Source organism: Drosophila simulans, chromosome 2R, assembly GCF_016746395.2.
Source record: "Drosophila simulans strain w501 chromosome 2R, Prin_Dsim_3.1, whole genome shotgun sequence".
In the NCBI taxonomy this organism is placed as follows: Eukaryota; Metazoa; Arthropoda; class Insecta; order Diptera; family Drosophilidae; genus Drosophila; species Drosophila simulans.
The window spans coordinates 6,200,284-6,227,034 of record NC_052521.2 but is presented as its reverse complement, the minus strand read 5'-3'; the positions used below and the strand labels follow the sequence as shown (position 1 = coordinate 6,227,034).

The following is a 26,751-nucleotide window of genomic DNA, read 5'->3' as shown; positions in this document are numbered from 1 at the left end:
GGCTCGTTAGGGAAAATCGAGTATTCCGCCGGCTGACAGTTGCCGAGTTACGGTGCGAGAAAGTTTCGTGTCCTGGCAGCTCCGCCCGCACTTACTGGCCCCATCCGGATGGCTATTAATTGAAGGCCCATCATGGCCAGGCTTCACTTGTTTGCCGTTTGTTGAATCAATTTGCGGCAACAACTGATGAAGCCGAAGTGGATGTCGAAGCCAAAGCCAAAGCAAGAAGTAAAAGTGGGCGGAAAGGTGGAGAGCTCTAGGTGGGTTGGGATCGGAAACGGGAACGGGAATAAATCAATCAATTGCAGCAAGGAATGCCTTTGGCCACGCCCAACTCTGGGCCAAATTTTATTTGCCCTTTATTTGCGCCGCTCTCATTGTTGTGCGATGTACGATATACCTACGAGTGTTCTTTCGCAGTCGCTTTGTTTTTTTTTTGGCGGAACTAATTAACCTCCATTTAAATGAAAAACGAGCTGCGATTTGTGCCCATCGAATGAGCGTCATAAAGTCAGTCAGGGGAGAATAATGGCCCGACCCGGAGAGTACGCACACATGACCGTGCCCGACTGGGCGTTCAATGGGACGTATACGTAATTTGAGGCATCCTGGACCATCCCGCCCACCGCCCGCCGCACACCGCCCACCGAGATGCTGTTAAAATTAATGCCAGCTCGTAAGTTTTACAAGGAATTCAATTTTTTGCACCACACCCGGCCAAAGACGGATAGTCGTCCTGCCCTCGGAAAACTTTGGCTCGCAGGGCAAAAGTGTCTCTTCTGTGGGCTGGAAAGTCAACGTCCTTTGTTTGACGTCCTGCCGCTTAAAATTGATTCGAAAGTTTTGCCATTAAATTGTCCTTTGTGCCGTAATCGGCTGGCCCTTTGTTCCGCAGTGGAAATGCATTTGGTTTTTTGGTATTCATCGTTTTATGGTTTTATTATTCATTTGTTAACAGATCTTTTTTAAAAATGCAGTAGGTTTCATATGCATTATTTTCATAGTTTTTCAATCATGTTTTTTTTTTCAAAGAACTTCTTCTTCTCGTTTTATACAGTTTTCTGAGTGGCGGCTTATGCTTTGAGTTTATAAACTATGCGTTTAATTAATATTTATATTCGTTTTTGTTTCGAATGAACTTACGCCTTTTTAATTATTGTTTGTCCCCTCGACTGCTGTACAATGCTCTCAGTTAATTGTAGTTATAGATATACCCATACAGACTACATAAAATACATAACTCAGTTAGTTTCATAAAAACATTCACATCCACTGGCAAATAATTCGCTCTATACACACGCACACCGACATAAGTTTCTATTTCGTGTTCGATTTCGAATTCGATTTATATATCGATTTCGATTTCCATTTGCATTTAACATTTAAGATTAGCCTAGGTTCGTTATTCAAGTCTTGTGTGTCGTCGCCTTCAGCCGCTGCTCCAATTATGCTACGTTAACGTTAAGGTCGAATGAGGGGCAGGGGTGTGTGTGTGGGGGGATTACCCAAATTAAGCATATGCATAAAGACTATAATTTAATCGTACAACAATTAAACACAGCGTAGTGAAACAAGCACACACATAATCTAGCTGCAAGTTATCGGTTCTTTGTTTAACAAATATCTCTTTGGCAAAAATACAAATTGAACAACTTGATTTCGTGTTTGTTAATTGTTTTAAACGTAATTATCTACAATAAGTCTTATTCACTTCCCCCGACAAGTGCGCTAGGTCTAAACTAAAGTATGTATGCGTAACTATGAATACGTAATTCGTATCGAACCAAGGACATTCAACAGTGGTCAGGACAAGCTGGGGAAGACATACAAGATTTGTGAGGAGGACACAGCTGCCTCGTGGAGTATTTAGTTCGAGTGCAATCAATAGTTATCCCTAAGAAAACAGCGAGTCGGTTATTCCTATGTATACATATGTCGGGAATGCCCCGCCAAGCTCCAATCTTCTAGAGGGTATGCTGGGATAGGATCTAAGATTAAAGAGATGCGAAATTGTACGCTACGTTTTACATCTATGAATTGCAATGACTCTCCGCGTGTCCGTGTGTGTATCGATATACCTGCATTTGTCCTTTTAATCGTTAATTATTTATCCCTAATCGGCATCCTGGCGTTTCGGCTTCCGCCCAGTGGTATTGTACAATTTGAAGGTTTTCGCTTGCTGATTGAGTGAGTGAGTAGTGATTTCGAAATTGTTTCGGCTTAGCTACTTAGGGCTACGGATCCAGTTAAATGCTAATTATTAATGCAATTTGGCAGCACTGCTCGTTGAGTTGAGTACAAGCTATACATTCACATATCGGTAGAGATGGGGTCCTGGTTGCCCCTGTCCTTTGGCCATCATTCGTCCTTCAGCTTCTCCCCTTTCCAAAAAAAAAACACAACTCAACCGAATACAACAGGTTTCGCCCGACTCTGCACTATAATGCTCCTTATTTTCCCGCTCATTTAACTTTTATCTGGCCACTGCCATCGCCATTACTCAATAGCGGAAAATCCCACAGCTGAAGACACACCCATGTGTGCCGTCACACAAAGTTGCCCCATCTTCATTCTTAATTTCATCCTCAGTTTTCCGCGCATTTTTCTTCTTTTCCCATCCGCTTTTCCATTCTCCTCGCAATTGCCTTCGTCTTTGTCTACGCGTGAGTTAATTTCAAAGATAATTTCACTTTTAATTACACACTCTGTGTTTGCGCAAGGCCCCTTCTGCTCCTCCAGCTCCTGCAGCTCCTCCTGCTACGCCATTCTTTGTATCCGGCTCCATCTATGCCCGAAATCAGGGCATTTATTCATTTGCGATAATCCACTGAGGACTAGCAGCTGCAATAGTGCACTCCCCCGATCCCGATCCCGACCCGAATCCAGCAATTACAGCCAAATGAATATTAAAATCCACACAATGCTGCTGGCAATTATGCACGGCGCTCGAGGATCTCAAGAACTTGGCTACAAAGTCAAAGATACGGATGTGGCTGAGAATGTAGCGGGCGGATGAGGGGGGCGTGCGCAGCGCCGAGGAGTGTCCTTGGGATTCCGGGACTCCTCTGGCCTCGAACTGGAGCTAAGAGCTAATGGCAACGCAGGCCAGGATTGGTATGTCACGCTCGCTGAGCTGCGACGAGTGGCAAATGAAAACTGTTTATGGGCGGCAGCGCCACTCGAATGCCAGTTGGATGGCATAGAGATACAGCCCGCTTCTGCATATAATGGCTCCATGGGCGTGGCCGGCTCTCATCTATATCTTTGCGATATGCGGATAAAAGGAGACGAAGTCAAGAAGCTGGATAACTTAAATTCCAAGGCATAACCTTGGAAAAGCTTTGATTTTTCCTAGCTAACATTCACTTCGAATAGTGAAAAAACACTGTTGCTTAAAGTCTTTTAATCGGATTTCTTGGCGAATCTTGTTTAAAGGGGCCAACGTGCTATTCTCCTTTCCAATTTTAAATTATATAAAATTTATCAAATATTTAAGGGAAAGCCAAACCCCATTTGGCGCAATAAGAAATGTAATAAACCCACATTTATGCAATTAAAATTTCCCGCTCCTCAAGTGTTTAATTGTCGAGTGGTTTGAGTTAAGTAGGCTCCACTGTGGTTGCGACACAGCAACCAGCAACCCATTCCACTCCCAGATTTTCCATCTGCCCCATTTGAGGGGAGGTGGCGAATCTAGCACTCGCTTCTCGGGATCTTGATCTGGGATAGAGATGGAGATGGGGATGTGACTGGGGCTGGGGGTCGCCGGGCAGCTAGCGGCTGTCAACCTTCAACTTTCGACGACCATGGCCGCCGGCGCCGTCCAGGGCAATCACGTGCCCAGCCGACTTGAGCCGAAGCACGCCCCTGGGAGCTGTCAAACGGATCTGGACCGTTTCGCGCTTTCCACCCAAGGAAATTTCAAATTATTTTCGCCTGCTCCTGCTACTCCTGCCGCTCCTGCTGCCGGCTAATTAGTAAAACTCTCTGCGAAATTATGCTCACCCCCACAGTGGCTGTGCCTCCTCGGAATCCTTATCTAAATAAACACCCACATTGACGGGAAGCCGTAAGAACTGGGTGGAAATTTACATAAACTAATTCGCTGGCTGATTTGAATAAGGTAATGGCAATGGCAATGGCAAGTGGATGTGGCTGCCGGACAGGGGAAATCAGGCGGACCGAGATGCCGAAGAGAAAGCTCCTAAACTAGCTACATCCTTGCGAGTAGGTTGGATACAGTTACGGGTATGCTGGTGTTGGGTGATGTCCAGGGCGACATGGTTGCTCAGAACCGGGGCTCACTGCCGGATAGAATCCGCACGGTGGTGCTGCAGCTGGTGCTACTGCTGCTGCTGTTGATGATGGCCCCAGTTCCAGCCTACAGCTATACGAGGTGTCCGTCCGCATCTGTGTAGGCCACCGGGATGCCGCCGGCCTGGCTTACTGCGCCGAAGCTGCTCAAGCCCACCGCCGTCGGGTCGAAGGCGTTGGTAGTCATTAGCAAGTTGTTGCCCAGTCCACCGCTCGCCGGCGGCAGGTTGAGGATCTGCAGGCTGCCCAGGGGCGCCGACACCGGCACTCCCACGCCCACCAGGCTGGCGTTCAGCAGCTGCTGCTGATGCTGAAGCTGCTGCTGCTGCTGTTGCTGCTGCTGCTTGTTGCGATTGGGATCCTTCAGGATGCCGTGTGGCTGGCGTGGCAGCGTGGCGGTAGCCGTCGGCAGACTGCCATTCAGGGTGGTGCTGGTGGTGAGCGTCGAGGCGCTGAGGTTCACAGGATGCAGGTCGTGCAGCATCTGCATCGGACTGCCGCCCACCGTCGATGTGTGGTGGGTCACATCAGGCTGGGGCACGCCTACCACTCCGCGAAGAATCCCCCGCCGCAAGGTGCCTGAACCGCCGGCCACCGCTGCCACCGATCCGTTGCCGATGAGCGTGGGTCCACCATTGGTGGCCAGCGAGGTCACCGTCATGGGTTGCAGGTGCGCCATGGGAATCGGCTGGGCAGTGAAGTCCAGGGCTGCTGGGTATTCCTGAAATGTGACACAAAGGCGAAGAATGGCTTTAGTGTATTGAAATTGGAAAACAGAATTTGCTAGTTGGTATTAATTACTTAGTTCGAGCTCTTTTGAGCTGTTAGCTTGAGCTCTTTGCCAATGTATAATAAATATTTCTGATTTCGTTTGCAAACACACTGGCATTAACAATGACTTATGAATTAAAAGATTGTTTTTAAAATACGTATGATAGAACCTGATCTTTGAGAACGAACTTCAAGTTTGAGAGGACAGGCAAGCTTTAAATTCATTCATTTATTACTGACTCTTAAGACCTATTTCTGATTTCGGGAGCCACTTTGTTTTTCCAGTGTGGATTAAGTGGGTGTAGGCTTAGCTAAGCAGCTTCATCTCGAAAGCAGCTCCTCGGCGGGATACAACTGCTGTGTTTGCTCAGCGGCAAAAGTTTTCCCATTAAACTGTCGCCCGAGATATGAAACAATGAGGAGCGCAAACAAAAGTCCGCTCTAAGCCGCGCCTCAAATACCCTGGACTCTATCCGTGCCGCGAATCCTTTGGCCACTTTTGCCTGAAAGGACGGCATTAAAGCGGGGATTGGCACTAACGATGCCGTAATTATGACAGTGCCTTCTGTCGGAGCTCCTATACAGTACAATACAACTTCCTGACAACTTCTCAACTGGGCAGCGGGAAAAAAGCAAACTGTCTGCGAGTGGATTCCTAGTTCAATTGACATGACACTTTGTGTCGAGTTGAGGAAGCTGTTCCGCATGCCAGAAGTCCGAAGTCCAGGAGCGCAGGCCAAGTTTGCAGCACGTACAATTTTCAAGTTGCAAACTTGGCCCGGGCACCTAATTGGAATATTAAGGGGAATCGAGTACCTACGATTGCGGAATTGAAAACTCTTGGGGATTAACATGGCGCAAGGACATCCAGCAACACATTAGGGACACAACACTCAACACTGATTAACAAGGTGGTGGCGGGTATTTGGATAGGAAACGGGAACGAGCACGGAATCGGGATTGGGAAGTGTTCTTAAGTAGACCAGGGCGGACATTTTGTATCAGTTTACAAAGTTAAATTGTCTTCAACGAAAACTTGGGTCCCGGAGAGCTCCGGAGCAAAGCCAAGGCGATTTGGATGCACAGGATGGGGCAGGGTGTCAAGTTTTGGACGCGTAAAGGGTTTCCCATGGCCTGCCTGAAAACTTTTGGCCACTTAAAGGCTTTCGGGTGCCGCCGCACTCGCTAATTCTCGGCCGCAGCTCATTATTGTTGTTACTGCCGCCGGAGTTGGAACTTCATACCGGGTAAATAGAATAACCAATTGGCATCTCCACACTGGCCATAAAAAATAAACTTTCCACATTAAGGCCAACGGAGCGGCGCCGACGGGCCAAGTCTATTCTGAATCCAATTCAGTCTCGCGGAGCGGGAGCGAAAATTAAATTATGGCCCACTAGGAGTGGATCCCCTTATTTATTTAATCGGCTTCAGCTGCGTTCAGCTGCGTTCAGCGCTCAACCCCCCTGCCCCGTCCCTGAATTTTAAAACAAAACACTCTGCTATCTCGCTTTGATGACAGCCACAGCGCCCCAGTGCGTAAAGTATCTGACGGATGCTCCTCCTTTTCCAGTTCCTTTGCAGCTGACAGGCCAGTGGCATTCAGACAATGGCCAGAGCCAGGATCCGCATTCGCATCCGCATCCCGAGTTCGCCCGCACGAAAACTAATTGAATTTAAAACTGTGCAGAACTCAAGTTAACAAAGTGAACCGTAGTTAAGTTGTCCAGCTGAAGTCAAGTCCCTGCCCTCCGGCTGCTCCTGCGCCACATATGCACGTAGAGTCCAGTCCACATAGGGATTCCAACTGCGTCCGGCAGTCCGCATTTAACTTATCAACGCCAGCCAAATGAAACTCGAGCATTTCGGGGCTGACGTGGTGCGGGTGCGACTTGGTCTTCTGGCCTTGGAAGCCAACCAAAGTTGGCAATAAAATACAAATTGCCGCTTAAATAGTTACAAGCTGGTTGGACAAAAACACCGCAACGGATGGATGAGTGGGTGGGCTGGCATTCTGGTTCTGGCTCTGTTGGGTGTGGCCACAACTTGTTTTAAATTGCATTTACTTCGGGCCACTTTGCGTGCCAATGAACGGATGTGGACACGGCCAAGGGAGCCCAAGTCGTCGAGGCACTGAATCTGCGACATCCTGTTGCTGCGAAAGGGCAAAACCATCAACCTCTTTTCTCAAAGAATTTTGTTGAGCTGTGCAGTGCTTTCACCTGAATTCACATCATATCATAAATATCCCTATTATACTATTTGCTTAGAAAAAAGTAAGATCTATGTAAAACTATAGCTCCAACTTTTTGCGAAATAAAATTCCGAATTCATGAAGTTAGTTGAATAAAATAAGCCTGTAGATTTTAATTAAGCTGACAACCAAAAGGACACACGTGTGTTCTTCAAACGGATTTCATTGAGTATAAATATCTTTTCGATGATTAGTTTTAAGATAAACAAATAGAAATAAAAACTTCTAAGTGAAAAAATTATTAAGATATGAAAGAGTATGAGGATTAAGTGAATCTCCGCCAAGCAACATTCCATTTCCGAAGCAAAAAATGTAGTACGATTGAACTTTAATTGAATAAGACCCATTGTTTGTCATGTTGAAGTGAATATATACGTTCATCCTAGCCAACTAAGTTGGAAATTATATTAAGCTGTACATTATTTTACACTTAAGCACATAAACAAAATGAAATGACGAATTAAATCAATTCGAGGAAGCCCAGTTCAAATGCTTCCATACATGGCGCTGCACGACAACAAAACATAAATTGATTAAGAAGCTGCTCAATCACTTTTCAGCGCTTTGTGATAAACTGGTCGAGCTGAATCGAATCCGAATCCGCATCCGCATCCATGGTCAGATTCTGCTGTGATGGGCAATTACAGTGGGCAGGACCGAGGACTCCGATGGGCTGGGCAGCTGGGATGGGCCGAGCTTTATGCGCGCTCCTCTTTGGGGAGCAATGTGCAAAACGGTGCTCTAACTTTGTTAGATGGCCATTTGCTTTGTTTTATTCGCTCTCGATTTTTTGTCAAGTTTTCCAATTGAAATTTAATTTGATTTACTGTTATAAATTGTCCTTATTCATTTACTGTCCGCTCGTCCGGACGTTCGGATACGTGGCGCTGACTGAAGTTGAAACGGAGACAGATGCTCTTCGAAAAGTAATTTAGAGCTGGCCAAATGTTTTGGGGTAGCCACAGCGATGGGACTGCCGCTCCGCTCCGCTCTGTATATTTTGTAATTTTTCTAATGATGTTTATCAAATAATTCAATTTGGCTTCCACACAAAACATTTCTTATGTGAAATGGCAAAAGGCCGGGCGCACAAGGCGGAAGGAGTGGCTGCTCCACATGGGCCACAAGTGAAGTGGGCGGATGAATAGATGTGTATATAGACATACATCCGCACATATGGGATGTCATTGTTGACCAACTAAACCGAAATTGAATTTTTCTCCCTCGTTGACTAAAAACCGCAAACAAAAGGTTTAGTCCCATGTCGGGCGACGGCAAAGAACGATGACGGAGCACTGGCTACTGGGCAGTGGCAGTGGATACTTGATATGGCCACTACCACAACCACTACCACTTCAACTTCCAGTCCCAGTTTCAGTCGCTGTCCCGCCAGCCGGCCCACCACATCATTTAACTGTGTACTCTCTGGGAGCGGGACACAATTGAATAGCTTAACAAATCGTATAAAGCCCATAAACATGGTCAACTGCTAAGCATAAATATTATTATATTAGCTGTGCAGCCAGATGGTGGTGCTGGTCGGTAGTAATATCCCTTGGATATTACAGTCCACTGCTGTTGCTGCACTTTCGATGACCGCCCCTCCCCCTCCCACCGACCCCATCTAATTTATACAATTATGGAGCGTCAGCCAAGTTGAGAGGACACATAAACGGGCTGACTGTCACCCCACGTCGGATGTCGTCTTATGCTGTCGCATTGGCACCCCTTTAGTGCCAGGAGTCATCAAGTCCGAGGGGACGACGCTTATTCCGTTCATTCTCTAAGAGGAGCGTCGGAAACATAAATTCCGAAAATTGATTTCCCCATGTTTATTGTAAGATTCAGGGAATTTATATTGGCAGGCAATGCGACAAGCGCCGAATGTGTGGCATCCGCCTTGGAATGGAACGGACATCGCATGTCCTTGAGTGGCGGCGATGCTTTTCGTAGGTGAAATCGGGTTGCCGGAATGTCGGGATGTTGGGATGCCGTGAAACGGGGACACAACTTGGCCCCGGAATTCCCAGGGCTTTATGAGTGACGCGGGCCAAAAACTTTGTCGCATCTAGGGGGGCGTTCCTTCGTCGTAAAAGCCACACTGCCATATGCCGTACACGGCGTATGCGTGATATTAAATTGTTGTCTGGGGAAAATAATGTTTACTCTGCGCGCAGTGCAACAACGCAGTGCAGCTTGCTTCGAGGGATTACTTATAATGCTTTTAAGTTTGTCATTTGTCTCCACAGTGTTGCGGATTATAAAAGTCGAAGCGCGTTAAATGGCAGAGGGCGAGGGTGGGGAATGGAGATGGCTATGGCAATGACGATGGCGATGGGAACGAAGATGGGTATGCACTCTATGCAGATCGATACTTGGATTTATGGACCCCTCGCATGGCGGGATGCAAAGTGCCAAGTGTCCTTCGTAAAACTTTGGTTAATTGAGCGCAATAAGCTGGGCGCGGAACGAGAAATGTCGGTGGTGCCAGATGGCAGCGGATCAAAGAAGGTAACTGCAGATGCGGGCAATTAAGCCTGCATCTGCCGTTCGTTAAGCTTGGGTCTCAGCCAAATCCCCGCCAGCGCAGTGAAGAGCGGAGGCGGGTTCATTGATCTCACTTACCATTGGCGGATAGGACAAGTATCTGTCACTGTTCATGTTGTAGTAGGACCCATCTGGTGGAGGCGCCGGCGATGGGGACGGAATATAAACGCCCTTGCTGATTAGCATCTGATCATCCCGGGTCATGTGGATGGCGGCGCTGCCATTATTGTGCCTCGGATGCGGCAGTGTACAGGCGTTCACTGCAAAAAAGACGAAGATGGAAAAACAGTATCCGGTTAATATGTGTGTGCTTAAGTCAAAGTGAGCTCAATTTTATATACGTTGATGCTATTTTTTGTGGCCATAAGCCCACTTTAGCCTGCTCTGGGTTGATTTAAATGGCTTACCAATACCAATACCCCCCCAAATGCGTTCTCCTTTTTTATGGGTGGAGTGTGCTCTACTGTGCTCCACTGATTATTTTCCTATATATTTTTTGCCACATATACGTGCATTTATATGGACGTAGCTATGGCTTAAGCTTTGATTGCGACCATAAGCAGAGCACGACGTTTGGCTGGCCAGCCGCAAATGGAGAAACGCAAAACGAGTTCAATTTTAATTTTAAAGCTGCAAACGACTGGTTTTATATTTGAAAAATATGCAGATATGTTCTTATTTCGAAATTCGATGAATGCTCTACTACGAGTACTACTAACACTTTTTGGCGCCCCCGGGTGGACGGAGGTTTGTCAATGCTTAATAGCTGCAACTAACGAAATACATCTAATTTCCTGAAGTTTAAACTTAATAAGAAGTATCCGGTGAACTGAACGTATTATATTGAGAGATTGCATGTGAGAACACACCTGTATACATGTGTCGTGCACGTAGCATGCAACAATTTGCTGCTTGGTTCTGGCCAATTTCATGTGCAAACGGTCGGAAAGGAAAAGAAAACGATGGCCATTAATTGCAATGCTTGCGACATTGCTGATAAGCCCGTCCAATAAATATGCAAATGTCAATGGAGTCTTCAGTTCACTTGGCCATAAGGCCACCTGCTTGCGGCGTGACAAATTGTCCCGACATACGGGCCACGTTCGTTCGGTGAAAATCGAGCGACTGTCAGCCGCAGAGGCGTGAAAGCCGCAAACGTAACAAATTTGTAATTTTTTAAAATAGACTGTGACATCGCAGAGTTTCGGATGGTGGAGGGGGGGAGGCACCTTTAGCCGTCGCAACCATAATTTTCCGGGCAAAGTTGCCAGCCTGCGGCTGCCTGACAACGACAAATCGAAGGAAACCTTGTGGTAGACTCCAGTTTGGGCCTTGTTCATCTTGCGGCTTGTTTACTTCCGCACATGTGGGGGCGTGTTTCCCAAAAAGACAGTCACTCATGAATTATTGATTTTTCGATCAGCGCCGCATTGTTGTGGCCAAAAGAAAAGTCGAACAAAGAACTGTGTATTTTGCTTCCAATTTGGGACTGAGCCAGCTGCATAATTGTTGCCCGGGTCAGGAGCACCAGTTCCTCCTAGCTCATTCGATATTAATAATATATGCCCAACTCCAAGCTGAAAAATAGTGGGCTCGCCATGAAATATGATTTACCTATATAGCCAGGGGGGGGAGCTTAAGGGATTTCGCAGTGCTCCAGCGGGCACCTGCACTCGTTCAAGGTCGGAAAGTGGGTCAGCGGCGCGGACTTGTTGCTTTTGGTCTGCTCATTAACGTGGCAACGTGTGGAAAAGGGCCTCATTAAAAGTGCGGCTTTGGCGCTTTCCTCGTGTAAATGCATAAATGGTAAATGAAATTGCAACTGTTGGCGGGGTGGCAAACAAAAACCCCTCGGGCTGTCGTCTCTTTTCCTTTTTTGCTTTTTTTTGGCAGTTCTTCTGACTTCCACCCATCACACTCTTCCAATTTAAATTCAACAAAAAACTCTGATAAAAAATGTGACGCCAACTAACAAAAACAATTTCCGCTTGCCCCGCCCCCGCAAGCTCATGTGCATGCCGCCCCACAGCTTTTCCCGGTGGGCGGTGGGTGGTGAGGTGGTGAGGATGCTGGTGGGTGGTGTGTGCACCCGCTTTTCCGCCCGCTTGGAACAACAGCCTTGGGCTCGCTTGTTTGAGATTCAGCTTCCGGCAAGCATTTTAATTTTTTGTGCCACGTGGGGGATTCTTTTGCACTTCCCTCTCTAGCTCCTCTGCTCTTCCCTCATTGCTTTCTTTTTCGTCTTTCTTCGCTGCTTTTGTCTTTGTTGTTCTTCTCCCTCGGCGTGTTTTCTTTTCAGCTCGTTCTGCTGTGCTCTTGTTGTTGTTTCGGGCATAAAGAACTGGCGGTACTCACGAACACCCGAGATGAACATACATACGTAATTATGCGTGTCGCCGCAGAAACCTTGAGTCGGAAAAGTGGGCGGAAAAGCGGGCGGCAAGGACTTGTCTTCGGATTCTCTTAGAGATGAGCACGTGATGTGAATTTGCCAGGACTGACAATGATCAGTCGAAATTAGCATCCATTTTTTTGCCACTAAGCAAATTATATTTTTATATAAGCATATCAATTTAAATGGTAATACCCTGCATATACTTTATTTGAATGTTATTTTATGAACTGAGTACTACTTTATTAATATGAGCTGCTCAACTTCGACTGGAAAACTCCGACACCACACTTATTTGTTGCTCAGTGGGAGGGATAAATAAGAGGAGGAATAGAGCTTTCCAAATTTTCATGCCGTTGACACAAGGTAATTGTATTTTTATCCCAGAGTCTTGGGCACTTTTCCTCCGAGGCATAAATTCTGCAGCTAATGTATTTTTATTATTTCTACGCTTTTGCATTTAAAATGCATTCTCTGCTTTTGTTCCAACTGGACGGATTGTTATTATAGAACTCCTGTTGTTCTTACAGCTTCGATGCTTTGATAGACTGCCACGGTGTCCTTTGTCTGTCTGTGCCTCGGACTCAGACCGAGTCCTTTCCCCGGTTATTATTCTTCCATTTCCATTTCTGCTTTCCTTAAACTGGAGTTTTTTCTTAAATTAGAGCAGGCCGCACGTGATTTGGATTGCGCCTCGAGCGGCTTATATATACACACAGGGTATACGGTCTGCCATCACATATCCTTCGTACGTCAATTGAAAATCAAGACTGACAAAAACTTTGCTCCTCAATTACAATTAAGATGGAGATGTTGTGCTGGAATTGAATTTTCAGCTCGCACACCTCCCTCCCCTCTCGACCGAATGGAGCTTCGATTTCGTTTTCTGTATATATTTATTTCGTCCTTCTGCCCATCCGCCCCGTCCGGCAGCGATTTTCGCTGCCCCTTTTCCAACATTTGCTTTGATTGCACTGCAATCATGGCATAAAAATCAAACCAAAACGAGTGCAACCAAGGGCAGTTGGGGCGTCAGTGGGTTAAGGGTGGGGTCTGGTCGGTTTGCTGACGTCCTGACAGCGCGTGCAAAGTCCCAACTTTGTTTTGTCCGAAAGTTAATTATCTAAAACGTATTTTTGGCTTTTTCTGCTTGTACTGGGGAAAAATAAATCGTTTAAAAATCGCACAGTTCTTTGGGAAATGGAGGGGAAAACTGATCAAATGATTTCGTTTTTAATCAAAAAAGTAAATAAACATAGTCCTAACTACCAGTATGCTTTATATCTATCGGTATTATCAGTAATATTGTAGTTTTATAAAAGTTAATTACTCTGTGAATAATTGAATTGCAATACAATTTCCTACTTAGTTAGGTATATTTTAGAGATCGTTTTATGGAACATACACTTACCAACATTATTCGGATAGATGACTGGCAGTGTGCCATCCTTCTGATATCTGGGCGGCGGCATATCCGAGCCCTCGACGAGATACGTGGACGCCGCCTTCTTGCGCGCCTCGTCCTGCGAATAGAGAAGGATACGGGATGTGTTGACTGAGTTTACTTGAGTGTGGAGAGTGGAGCGCGGCAGATGCGACGTGGTCGGGTATATATCAATTTATATTCCCATTCCCATTTGAGTAATGCCTCGTAATTACTCCACACTTTGCTTTTTGGCATACTTTGGGAAAGGCGTTGAAAGTCGTTGGCGCGTAATTGACAGCCACAATGACAGCGGCGACACACGGACACCAAGGACGACCAGGAACGACCCAGAACGGCAAGGACAAAAAGCAAGGACGTCCGGGATTGGATCGGATCAGATGGGGGCTGATTTATAACACGCGCGGTCGCAGTTTACGCACTTTACATACTTTCACTTCAGCTTCTGCGGGTTAGGCAGTTGCTGCGGTTTTCCTGCCGCTGCAAGATTACGGCGATAATAAATGATTTTAATAATTTGAAACGATTTGTTTGAAGCAGCCTCCCAAACTCAGTCCCCCACTTAGATCCACACTCAGACTGCCAGACTTGGGCCCGTTTTATTCTCCGCTTAGCCCACTCGCAGGCTCATCATTATCATCATCAGCGCCGCGTAATTAATCACGACGTCTTAGCGACGACGTCGGCATGCCGCTTCCGTTTCCGCTCCGCTGGTCTGGACTTGTTCCTGGGCCGCATCTTGGACTGGACTGGTCTGATCTGGTCTGGTTTGGGCCTGGTCTGGCACTTCCTGCCAGCCCTGCCTCGGGCTGCTCTCGTTTCGAGCATTGGCCATAATTGAAAACCCAGGGCCGCAGGCCAGGGGGATTGCTCTGGTGACCACCCTCAACATTGAGAGCTGGCAGGACTTTCTTGAACCGAATGGAAACCCTATGATGGCTTGAATTTGTTTTGCTGCTTATTAACTCCTTTGTAGTTATATTTATGCCTTCTTTAGCATATTTATTTCAACTTTGGTTTCCACCTGAAGCTATTCTTAAGCCTTCAGTCAGTCACTGGCTTCATGTCTAATGGGTTTTAATGTTTGAACTACTTAATTTAATTGGGTTTTATTAAAGCGAACTGCGACAATGGGATGCACTAAAAAATTTGTGAAGGTCTGCTCTGCTTCAATCGGACTTTAAATATTTTTTGTTTAGAAATTTTAAAACTACATATCGTTGGTTCTACGAGAACTAAACTCACTTGCAGTATAGAAAAGATGTCTGTTGTAATATTGAAAATTGTCAGGACATTCTAAGATTACCGCTTACAGATTCGATATCCATCGCATACTAAGTAGCGCATTCAAAATCGGCGTGAACGATAAAGGGTCATATTCAAATTGAACGACTTCGGGGAAATCGCACCGTTCTCCGCCGGTGAAAATGGCAAGTGACGCCCCTGCGCCTGCAGGACATCTATTTAGCAATGGAAAATGCCTAAAATGCCAGACGATTTTCCACTGCCCGCTCCCTTTCCCTTCCCCTCTTCGTTGCCTTTGTGCCCATTCACAAATTGCATATTCATGCTGATACAAAAAGAGAAATGAGGCAAAAATGGCGAAAAAGTTTGGGAAAAAATGTATGCAAAAAATAGTCGGCTTATAGGTAGAGATCCTGGCTGTACTCACAATATATTCCGGCTGGCTGCTGCCCTCATTGGAGTACGACTCGCTCTTCTCCGAAACGCTGGACAGCGTCTCGCCGGTGACGGTGTCATTATACGAACTGGGCGCGTACATCTCGATGGTTGCCGTTTTTGCCGGTTGATTTGTAGTTTCCGCCACTGTATTCCAATGCCGCCGACACACGAAAAAATGGCGACGCCACGAGGAGCGGACCGGAAGGGCAAGGATCGGAGAAGGGCGGAGCAGAAACGGAGGGAAACGGATCCGAACGCCAAGGTATGCGCACAAATATTGAAAAGGTGTAATTGGCAGTGACATCCCGAAAATTGATGATTCGCAGCGGTGCCAGGTGGAGCAGGAGGTGCAGGTGGAGCAGGGGTTGGTTTTTTGCGGGCGTTGATGCAGTGCGCCAGGAGGTGGATATGAGGTGGCCAATTGTGTTGCAGTGGCAGGTTCAGGCAATGCAAATCAAATGCAAATAGCCAAGATTGTCAGAGTGCCAGAAACAGGAGTAGGCGAATAGTGTGAATGGTATGGATGGTGTGGGTGGGTGGATCGATTGGATAATGGGTGTTTTTCGGGTGGTGTTTGAGTGTTTACACGGTCGCAGGCATTGTGTTAATTATTCACATTTGTCGCAGCATTCGTTGATGTGCATTTCGTTGCATTTCGATGCGGTGTCGGAAACAAAGTAAGGCACATCGGGTAATATTAATGAGTTGATAGTGGGGCAAAGGTAAAAATGCAATTAAATGATTTATGGCCAGGTTTCCGCAGAAGTTAACACGTGTTCGTCGCAAAGTGAAGTCCATTATTGTAGCACATTCCAGTCACGAGTCGATGGGATATGTAAAGTATATAAAAATAGTTCACATTATAGGATATTGTTTAAATATTTTCAGATTCCCTGGCTGTTGCTGCTGCTGCTGCTGTAGATAAAAATATTTCTGTAATGCCTGGCACTTTAAAAACTCGATTAATGCAAACATACTACTGCTGATCCGTTAAGATAAAGAAGGTCTAATCTAAATTACTACACTTTTTAGATAAAATTCCTATAGATACAGCTTTCCCGGTGTATTTCAGCTTTTGTTGTTCTCAAGCGCTTTTCCCACACAATTTACAACGATTTCGGGCTGAGCGGAGTCAGCAGAAAGGCAAAAAGCAATAGACACGTGTGGCTCCATGTGGCCCCCATGTCAGCCACGTTGGCCATGTTCCTGCTGATGGCGATAGGTAAATGGGCAATGGTAAGTGGACATTGCCCTGCCACTCAGCTGCTATCGCCATCATTGCCATCATCATCGTCCTCGAGCTATGCAAAGATATAATGGCCTACGGTTTCTTAATAATACATTTTCCAGGATGTGGATATGGGGGATATACTCGTTGGGGGTCATGGGCGGCACGTCCTCCGGTTACGTGACATGCGGGGACTATTAGTCGATAAAATGGCCGTTTTCTGTTAATTTGCACAAGGAACATTGAATGTTTGGCAGTTATCAAAATTACTTTATGCACGTGTGTGTGTTGTTCGTTGTTCAATGTACGAGCATAATGAATATTTAACAAATTGCAGCCGAATATTCGAGGTAAATTGCTTTGTTCTGTCTCCATTTTGTTTGTTTTTCTGCTGTTTATTCTGCGCTGCCGATGCTTCAATTTGCATTTTTTATGATTGACCAACATTCGGCTGCGTTTGGTTGGGTTTTAATTCATTAAACATATGCCCAACCAATCCGGAGTCTATACACTTTTGTGGGGGCACTCATAGGGAAAAAATTAAAAATTGAAAATGCATTTAAATGCAGAACTGGTCTGCCGATGACAGCGCCCTATATATATTCCTATTCACCTATATATATCTCGATGTGTGCATCCTGTGAGAGCTCACTGATTTAATGGCTTAGCGAGTTAAAAACATTTTGGGCATTTGTCAGTTGTTTTATTTATGACGACAAACGAGTTTTCCGGCAGAAGGGCCTTCGGGTGCAGGGGGGGCATTTAAAATAATAGACCTGGCTTTAATCAATTAAGGCAATTAAAAACATGACCGCTCACCTACACGTTTTTGTGTTTTCGCGCAAAGAGAGCCCGCGCCCTTATAAATGAATTTAGGAAACAAAAGCTTAGATTACATAGGTAAATGAGTATTCGAAGTGGGTGTACCCTATATTTGGGTCATATAAACTAGCCTGACTTATGCATTTATCTTAGCATTAATGCTGATCATGTTATTTAAAAGCCAGAATAGGTTTTTGATGCTCTGTTGTTCCTCCTAATTTCGTAAGGCCCAAGCAAACCCATTGCAGGGTATCGTTGTCCGGCGGACAGGCTTATCACTCTCCGCCGCTCCCGGGACAGTGGACACAATGCGGTGGCCACCGTCAAAGCAGATGCTAAATAATCCGCTCCTTGTTTTTCTGGTTGCCACTGCACTTTGCGGCCACGCCACGCCGCACGGAGATTACAAATTTTGCACTTATGCTCGGAAAAGCCCGACCGGATCTCTTTCTATAAACCTATGTAGTATGTGTGGTGGGGGCGGCGCGGCGGCTTAGACAGATGCTGTGGTCATCTGGCCACGTTAATGACGGCGACGTCTGCTTTGAAGGTCTTTTCTGGTAAGCCCTCTGTTCCGGCCACCGCTCTAAATTATTCGCTGGCCGGGATTGTGGTGTGCCATTTGCTCTCAGGCCGTTTGAATGTGCCGGGTGCTGAGCTATTTCGCGCATTGTTTCAGCGCCCGGCGATGAATTTATGAACTCCCATTCTCCATTCTACGTTCCCCGTTCCCTGTTCACCATTGCCCAATCCCGCTGCAAATGGATCCGCTCTTTCGGCCTGTCATGGCCAGTTGCATAAGCAGCAAACTTTTCGACATTGCTGAGCCAGCCCTCTGGCCTCCATCACCCCCTGTTTTCGGCCAGATTTCCCCGATTTCCTCGATTTCCCTGACCACGACAGCCTGTGCGCTTATCTCTTCAGATTCGATGTCGCAGCTCCCTCACGCACGCCACAGAAGCGACCCAATCCCCTGGCCAGTTCCCCGGGCCTCCGTCAATTGTTTAAAGAGTGTCAAAGTCAAGTGCTCGCCAGTGCGGGGCGACCACCGGGACTGAGTGGTGGGGGCCTGGCTGGGTGGTCTTATCGCTGGTGGCAACGTTGGCATAAAAGTTTCGGTCCGACCCGCCCGCCAAGTCGTAAAAGTGTCGCACTCAACTATATCCCTATACCCGAGATCGGGTTGCGGGCCATTTCACTTTTGCGCCGGCACTCGCTCTAAAGTTTTACTCCTGGCCAAAAGATAATACACCCTCGGTGTTGATGGGTGCAGTTGCTCTCTCTCTCTCTATTTCCTGTTTGGGGGCTCCAGCAAAAGTTGGCATTTTTTGTGTGCCTCGAAATCTATTGCCATATGGAGCTAGGCCCATGCCCCTAACTTTGTTAACCACTCACGAAGGGCCCGGACCAATTGTTTGATGCAATTCCTCTTTGGACTTTTAAGTGGGCCAGGAAAGTGCACTTGAACAGACCTTTTGATTGTTTTGAAAGCAGCTAAGATCATACTTTGCCAGATTCAGTGCTTGGTGGATTTCAGAGATGAAGTCATTTACCTAAAAACTCTTTTAGAGAAACAGATAATCCTTAATTTATGGGCCTTCCAAACTAAAAGCTGATTTTAAAAAAATACGTTTTTTTTTTACCACTTTTCATATTGGTTCTTATCAAAGATTATTTTCAGTGTGAGGTCGCACTCCCTATCCACTTTTTGGGGCCAGGCGAAAGGCAATAAACATTAGAGATGGCGCTATTCGGGATGTTCCGGCTCAGGCCCAGCTCATACGAGAATGAAATATGTGGCACTGGGCATTGACTGTGGCTGCGGCGATGCGATGGTCACTGCCGCTCTCTTGTTCATGGCAACTGTGGTCGATGACCGGCAACGGAACGAACGGACAGCGGACAGTGGACCACGGACGGCGGACTACGGACAACGGCCAACGGAGTACGGACGAACGGCAGTCGGCGGCGAAGCTGAACCACTGAACCAGCTGCCAACCGCAGACTTTTGGCATAGTTTATCGGACAGCGACAACTACAGCGAAAGGCTTCTTAGGCGGCCTCCAGTGCGGTTGGGCTTTGGTTTGCCGATGAGTGGGATTCGGGTTTAGGATAAGATGGGCCGAGGGAAATGGGCTGGGTTGAGATGAGATTTGGAGCGGGATGGATTTCCTTTTTGTGCGCCATGCGGCATTTTGACACAAAGGCACAAATGCACATTAAAAATGCATATCCGAGGGCTGCAACAAAAACACAAGTCAAGTTTCGCCAGCGAAAACATTGAAATATGCAGAGAGATATCCCCCGACAGGGTCCACCGACTTCCACTGCCAGTCGTACTCCTCCTCCCACTGCCATACCCAATACCATTCCCAAGCTCCCAGCTCCGCCGGCTGGCCAACGCACCAGTTTCTCTGACAACTTCACAGAGAAAAAAGAAGCGAAATGGATGGAAAAATTGTGAACACTGAAACGGGAAAAGTAAAAATCCTTTTGGGCATTGTCAGTTATCGGCTTTTGACAGGGATAAGGGGATGGGGATGAAGATGGGGATTGGGATGAGGATGAGGATGCGGCTGCTCCCCTTGCCGTACATTGTCATAAAAATGTTGTTTCTTCCAGGAGGGTTTTCCTCAACTCCTCAGCTGCTCGCATTCGCATTCGTTTTCGGTTTGGCTGCTGTGTTTGTTTGCAGCAAGACTGAAATATGAATTTTCTTTTGTGTGGAGCGGGATTGCATTCGTATCCCGGCACTCGCCATTTGTTCAACTGTGCCGCACTGCCAGCGAAACGAAGGACAGAAATAATGGAGTCTGGCCCGGCCTGGGATTCTTAGGGAAATTTCTTATTTATGTCCTGCGGCTGTAGTTCATGCTTTTCGTGCTTCCCGTTTGAAAATGTCAAAAAATAACTGGCCCACATTTCGTTGCCCGATTAAGTCAGTTTAGTTTAGTTTCGGGGCGTGTCGCCCTCTTTTTCACTCGCCTAATGAATCAAAAGTTTTCCACTGACAGAGCCCGAGATGATAATCAAGTCATAACTCAAATGTTTACGAAAACTGCATGGCAGAGCACACATTACAGCAGCAAATAAGCAGAACTGCAACACTCTGGCCAAAGGAATGACATTTAGCCTGGTTTTTAAAACAAAATAGGAGCATTAAGTTAATATAAAGTTGTAAAAACTGTTCGTATATAATTACTTAGCAACAGAAACTATTATTTAATATAACATATATGTATGAAATGGTGTCTATTGCTTAAATATCTGACTGTTCCCTTCCTGCCCAACCAGAAACTGACTTTTACATTCGCGTATATTTCGAGACCTTTATTGTGGCTTTATGTGCTTCTTTAGCCGCCGTATTGAGTTCGGGATCCAGTCGCACTTGCTGCCCGGCTCATGCACTCCGGCTCAATGGAAATAATTTGGTTAGCCGGCAAATGTGCTGTGCAAGTCGACTGGCGGCGGCACGTAATAGCGATTCTGTGCTGGCACATTGCGTATACGCCGTGTGTGCGGGCCACGTCTCGAATTTGCCAGTCAGTTGGATGGAGTGGCTCGGCTAAGGAAAGCTGGTCGGGAAAATGGTAACAATTGGACTGATGGCGCCATCAGGGTTTCCATTTTAAAGTTGGCTCCACTCCACTCTAATGGTGAAAAATAATTTCGTTTTAATAAACAGCCCTCGGCAAACATGTCCAGCAATTGTCGACACGTGCGCCCCGACCTCTGAACCCCGTCCGCCGCCGATGAACTGAGAAAGCAATCTGATTTCCGGGAGATTGTGCATTCAGCTAAGAAAACGATGCACATTTGTCTTGCTGGCTGTCCGAGACGCTTGTTCAATAAACAGCAGCTCTTGGCTGCCGGGTGCCCAGGATGCATCATTATTTTCTGTCATCATTATACTCCAGCCGGAGACTTCTTGCCTTGGCTGCTGCATCCTGGCCATGCCATGCTTGGCATTGGTTGCATTGGTTGCTGGCGGAAATTACCAGAAGCCAAGGCGGGAAAGTGATCCGGGTGGAGTGGATGGGTCCTGGGAGCCTGCGTATGCAGGAAATTGTTTAGTGAGCTTCATAAAGAGAAAGCGACGTCCTCAGTGGGCAGCGGAAGCAGCACAACGCGCTCGCTTCCGCTTCCGGTGGTGTCACGGAAGCGGTGCCGGCTGCCGCTGCAACATGGCAGTGCAATTGTCTAGTGGCTCTCGGAGTGGATTTCGGAGTACGCCCCAGCCCCGCTCAGAAGTAACCTCAATCAAAGACGGACCCCAACTAGCAGCCACAGCAAATAAACCAGTGCAGTGCATATACTGCCCAAATAATAGTCACAATAATAATAATAATAAATAATAATAATAACCTTTCTTGCGGCGCTGATGCACAAAGAACCAGGCAACCAGCGACGCGTTGACCAGGAGGAAGCCGAATGCCGCCAGAGAGATGCCAATTATGACCAGATTCGGTGTGTTGCTGGAGTCCTCGGTTAACTCGGCTGGCATCAGTTCAAGTCCTTGACAAAACGAACCATGCAAAAAACAAAGAGAAAATATGGTTGCGAAAATAAAACAATAAATAAATGCGAAATGAAATGAAAAATTGTAATAAAAAGGAATAATATCGTGAGGAATAAAAATATAAAATGGCGCAGAGCATAGCAATGAACGCGCTGCCCCAGTTCCACTTGCGTCCGCCTCGGATTCGGATTCGGACTCTGAATCGGGGACTCGGCCATGGGCTCCGGACAAAGGACGGTCTGGGGTCGGGTCGGCCAGGGGTCAGGGGTCGAATTCGGTTGGCATGGCGGGCACACGCAGCGAAATCAAATAAAGAGACCGACTAGCGACCAGCGAGTGACGCAAATCACGTAGAGCCTGCGAAGCGGAGCCGGAACATGTGATGGCAAATGAAATTAGCGACGCCATCGCCATTCCGCAGCGAATCCCATCGCGATGTCCAATCCCATTGCCATCCCCATACCCATCCCTAACCCATACCCATTTCCCATACCGATCCCAATCCCATTCCCTTGCGCAATTTGCTGACCACCGGGCACGTGCGCTGACAACGCCCACAAATTAAAAGAAAATAACGGAGGCGACTGCGAGTCGAGCCGAGGGAATTAGGAATTCAAATGTCCATGGACTCGAGCTCCGCGGTTCCGCAGCTCCGACAACAGCTTCCCATTTAACCCCATCTTGGTCGATGGGGCAATAATGGCAGCACACTCAGATGATAACTATTTCTCTTAGGCAAGCAAATATTTGAAGAATAAAAAAAAGGCAAACTACTTAAGATCATAGTTTTAAATTAATCCGACTATTCTATAACGCTATGATATCTATTATGCTAGCTTGAGAACTATAACCCTTTTTCACTAAGATACAAGAAAGAGATGGATTCTGGGACATTTCTCCCTGTGTGGCAGCAGCAGCAGCAACCGCCGGATTCACGGATTCCTGGATCCCCTCACCTCGCTTGAGGCGCTTCTCGTTCCGTTTGTGCAGGCAGCAGCCGATGACAAACACGTTGAGCAGGACAACGACGATGCCGGCGCCCACGCCCACCAGGAGCATGCCCGATGTGCCGCCCAGCGGCGTCTGGCTGGTGGTCGGCGGTCCGCCTCCCAGCGACGAGGCCGGATGCGAGGGGGGCGGGGCTTCTGGCGGACGGAATGCGATGCGCGAATAGTGGATAGTGGCCATTTGCGGTGGTGGCGTCGTCCGTTTTGTTGACGTTGGTGATGGTCGTAATGCAATTCCAATTAACAGCAGCAAGGGTCGGAGGAGATCATTGAGTGAGACAACAAATCGGATTGAGGTGGCTCCATATGAGCCCATGGTAACGTCTGGCTGTAAGCCATTTCTTACGCTTCATAAACTACAGTCGCGTCCATTTGAATAGCTAAGCTGGTGGTGGTGCAGGCCCAGTTGAAGTGGGTTCTCAAACGTCCATTTAAACCTTTTCAACCTCTACTAAAACTATGTTGTGTTTAATTTTAGCAAACATTGACGCCTTAGCTAATAACTGCTAGTATATCATATCATCCCCACCTTTATGATTACTGTTCTATGGCTTGTGTAGGTGTCCATGGCTGCACCTGGTTTGTCTATCTATTTGTAAACATCTTGCTGGTTAATTACTTTCATCACTAATTTCGTTTGTGGCACATATGTATATGCCCAACTGATTTGAATTCTCTGATTTATTTGGATCCCGTGTCTGCACGGCCTGTATTTCTGCGGAAATAACGAAATCCAGTGTATGGGTTAATTTTACTTCATCAATTATTTCGGATGACTCATTCCATGCGTGCTTCTAATTAGGCTGATAGCTGCTTATCATACTGGCTACCTAATTAATTCCACAAATCTGCCGAATAGCTGCCTGACAACTGGCCCGGCACCACCATCACCACCATTACCACCCACACCTGGTAGTTACCGATGCTCCGATTCTTCTGCAGAATCGAACCCCTGCTCCGTTGGGCAGTGGCCATAAAAGCCAAATGGTGGACTCGCATAAATCAATGTCAGCATTGCTGGTCGAGTGCGGCACTCGCGGCTAATTTGAATGCCTCGCACTGAGGGGCGGACTTACCTTTGGTCTCCGCCCGCGCCAAATCCGGCAGGTAGGTGCTCTGGCCCAGCTCGTTCCAGGACATCACCGAGAACAGGTAGAGTGTATTCATGCGCAGCCCGCCGATGGTCAGCTTGTGGCTGTTGGGCAGGCCATCGATGTATTTGTACTGCTCGCGGTCGGCCATCCTGCAAATGAGAAGGCAGAGTGCAATTTCATTATTGCCAGGACCCTTGATAATTGCAAACGGCGAGAATGTGGAAAACGGACGCTTCTGAATCTTCAAGAGTAGCGCTAATTTAATGAATATGATTTTTTTGCTAAAAAATTGTGTCATATTGTTAACACTTATAACTTAGATGAATGGCTCTACAGAAATCTTTTAAAAATTGTTTCCTGTGCATGTTATGAATGTCCGAATATCACTCACCTATAACGGACTCGGTAGGAGGCCTTAAGGCCCCCATCGAATCCCGGAGTCCAGGCCACAGTGACTGTGTCGTGGGTGACGTTCAGGATATTCAGACTGAGGGGTGGGTCAGGCTGCGAGGTGATCTCCAGGCGCACGGTCTCCACCGCTTCACCCAATTCGTTTCTGGCAACGCACTCATAAGCTCCGTAGTCCGCGGGCGCCACTTTGTCCACGATGAGGGTGGACTCGTAGGTCAGCGAGTCAATCTTGCGCTCCTCCACCTCGTATTTGTACGTGCGGTTGATGGGCAGGTCCTTCTTGTCCTGCCGCCAGATGAACTGCGGCTTGGGCGAGCCCTGTGCCCGGCAAGGCAGACGACCACGTTCCCCCGTCCCACTGGCCGCTCGCAGGAGCGTGGGAGCCTTGGCGATTTCAGGTGCAACTGGAGGCAGGGACGAGAAGATGTGGATTGGGATAAAGGAAGTGAAGCATAGCTAGGTAAGACGACTTCTTTCTTTTACTTTATTAACCACTTACACTTGACAATCAAAAGGATATCGCGGTTAGTTGGATTGTCCACACGATTGTCGGCCACGCACCGGAAGTTGCCCACATCCTCCCGCTTCGCGTCCTTGATGTGGAGGTAGGATGTGCCGTTCGCAAAGGTCGTCGATGTTTTCACGGTCATGTCGTAGCCCACTCGCTCCCACTTTACGTGCTCCTCGGTCAGTGGTTTGCCCTCCACGGTGCAGGAGAGCATTGCATCCTCGCCGGGATTGACGACGATGTTCTCAGACACCGACTTGATGGTGGTTCCGTCTGCATGGCAAAGGCCGAAATTAGCCTAATAAAGGGAATCACAGACAGGAAAGTACTTACATTCTACCACGACAGTGATGTTGAGGGTGGCTCCTCCCTGCGAGTTTGAGGCGCTGCAGGAGTAGATTCCCGCATCATCCCGATGCAGGCGTGTGAAGTTCAGGCTGCCGCCATCCGCAAAGATGCGATGATCGCCGTCCTGCGGAATTGTTGTCCCATCCTTGGTCCACTTGTAGGTCACTGGAGTGGGATTGGCCCGAGTTTGGAGCGACACCTGCAGCGATTCGCCCTCCACGCCCACCGCCGTCGACGAGGGCGGGGGCACGAACTTGGGTCGATCTGGGGATTAAGGATATACCAAATGTGTTCCAGTTAAACTTTTGTTAACCGGGCTATTCCGATATCTCTTGGTGAGCCTTATCTCATTCTATGAATCATTTAACCATTAAACATTGATCTTAATGGCTCATATTATGGTAGTTCAAACGGATTTTCATTTCGAAAGTTCAGCCAAAGGATACAAAGATACAGGATTGGCTTATGGATATCGGATACAAGTTCAATTGCCGCTCTTTTGTGCAATTGCTTAAAGAGTCGGACAGCGATTGCTGATCCCGTCTAATTGAGCAATTAGGCGGGACGTACTTACACAGGACATCCAGGCTGACCGCCTCGTGGGCGCTCCGCTGAAGAGCCTCGTTGGCGCTCTGGCAGGTGTAGACCTGGCCGTTCATTTCCTGTGTGACGTTCACCCTGAACTCCAGCGTCGAGACCGTGCCGCCCCAGAGACCCGGCTTGGACGTGTTATTAATGCCTGTGGGTTGGGGCATGTCGGGAGTTCCGGTGGGCGGACAGGGACACAGGATCCGGATGGGGCAGGGCAATGGGTTGAGGTAGGAACGGGAGCGGAGAAGAAATGGGCGTAATTTTAGTGACTGGCAAGCGAACCGGATGTTGTCGTGGAAACGCCTCGCACCAGCAAAGTGCACTGGTGGCGCCGGCAAGTCCATGGCGAATTGCGATGGGCAAGCTTCCAATTGCCAAATCGCTTGGCCAGGCCCAAAGAGGCAAGAAGGCCAAGCAGCCATGCCCTTGCATACCGTACGTACCTTCGATGGGTATGCCGTCCTTCCACCAGGACAGCTTCGCCGGCGGATTGCTGGAGCTCGAGTCACAGATGATAGTTGCCTCCATGCCAGGTCGCAGTTCTTCCGGTTCAATGCGTATTTTGACCGTCTCCGGGGCAACTGGAAGAGCGAGCACACACCCCAATGGGTAATAAGAAAGGATGCGGTAGTCTACAAGCTCCCCGTTCCCAAATTCAAAGCGCAGCTGCTGCACTCAACGAAACTATTTGACCATTCAGCTACATTGTAAGTTGCAACTATTATTTATTACTAGTATTGTATTTATTTTTCAGAAATACTTGGAAACGCCTTGGAAATTAACTTGAAAATTATAACCGTTCTAAATAAAAGCCTTTT

General features: G+C 47.4%; 1 protein-coding gene across 4 annotated transcripts in view; it reads right to left on the bottom strand.

The window, feature by feature from the left end:
• Positions 1-1,001: 1,001 nt before the first annotated feature.
• LOC6733604 (nephrin) overlaps positions 1,002-26,751 on the bottom strand; it is a 57,435-nt gene continuing 31,685 nt past the window's right edge. The window contains exons 11-22 of one of the 4 annotated variants that reach the window (XM_016167669.3): positions 26,377-26,514; positions 25,917-26,081; positions 25,328-25,606; positions 24,986-25,267; positions 24,467-24,890; positions 24,058-24,224; positions 22,931-23,119; positions 21,821-21,970; positions 15,395-15,549; positions 13,690-13,801; positions 9,965-10,146; positions 1,002-5,035 (exon numbers count right to left, since the gene is read on the bottom strand). In XM_016167669.3, coding sequence (XP_016026563.1) covers positions 4,388-5,035; positions 9,965-10,146; positions 13,690-13,801; positions 15,395-15,549; positions 21,821-21,970; positions 22,931-23,119; positions 24,058-24,224; positions 24,467-24,890; positions 24,986-25,267; positions 25,328-25,606; positions 25,917-26,081; positions 26,377-26,514 — 2,891 coding nt within the window. In that variant the 3' untranslated portion in view covers positions 1,002-4,387. The remainder of the gene's footprint in view (positions 5,036-9,964; positions 10,147-13,689; positions 13,802-15,394; positions 15,550-21,820; positions 21,971-22,930; positions 23,120-24,057; positions 24,225-24,466; positions 24,891-24,985; positions 25,268-25,327; positions 25,607-25,916; positions 26,082-26,376; positions 26,515-26,751) is intronic. The other 3 variants (XM_016167667.3, XM_039291354.2, XM_016167668.3) reach the window with 3 other exon arrangements.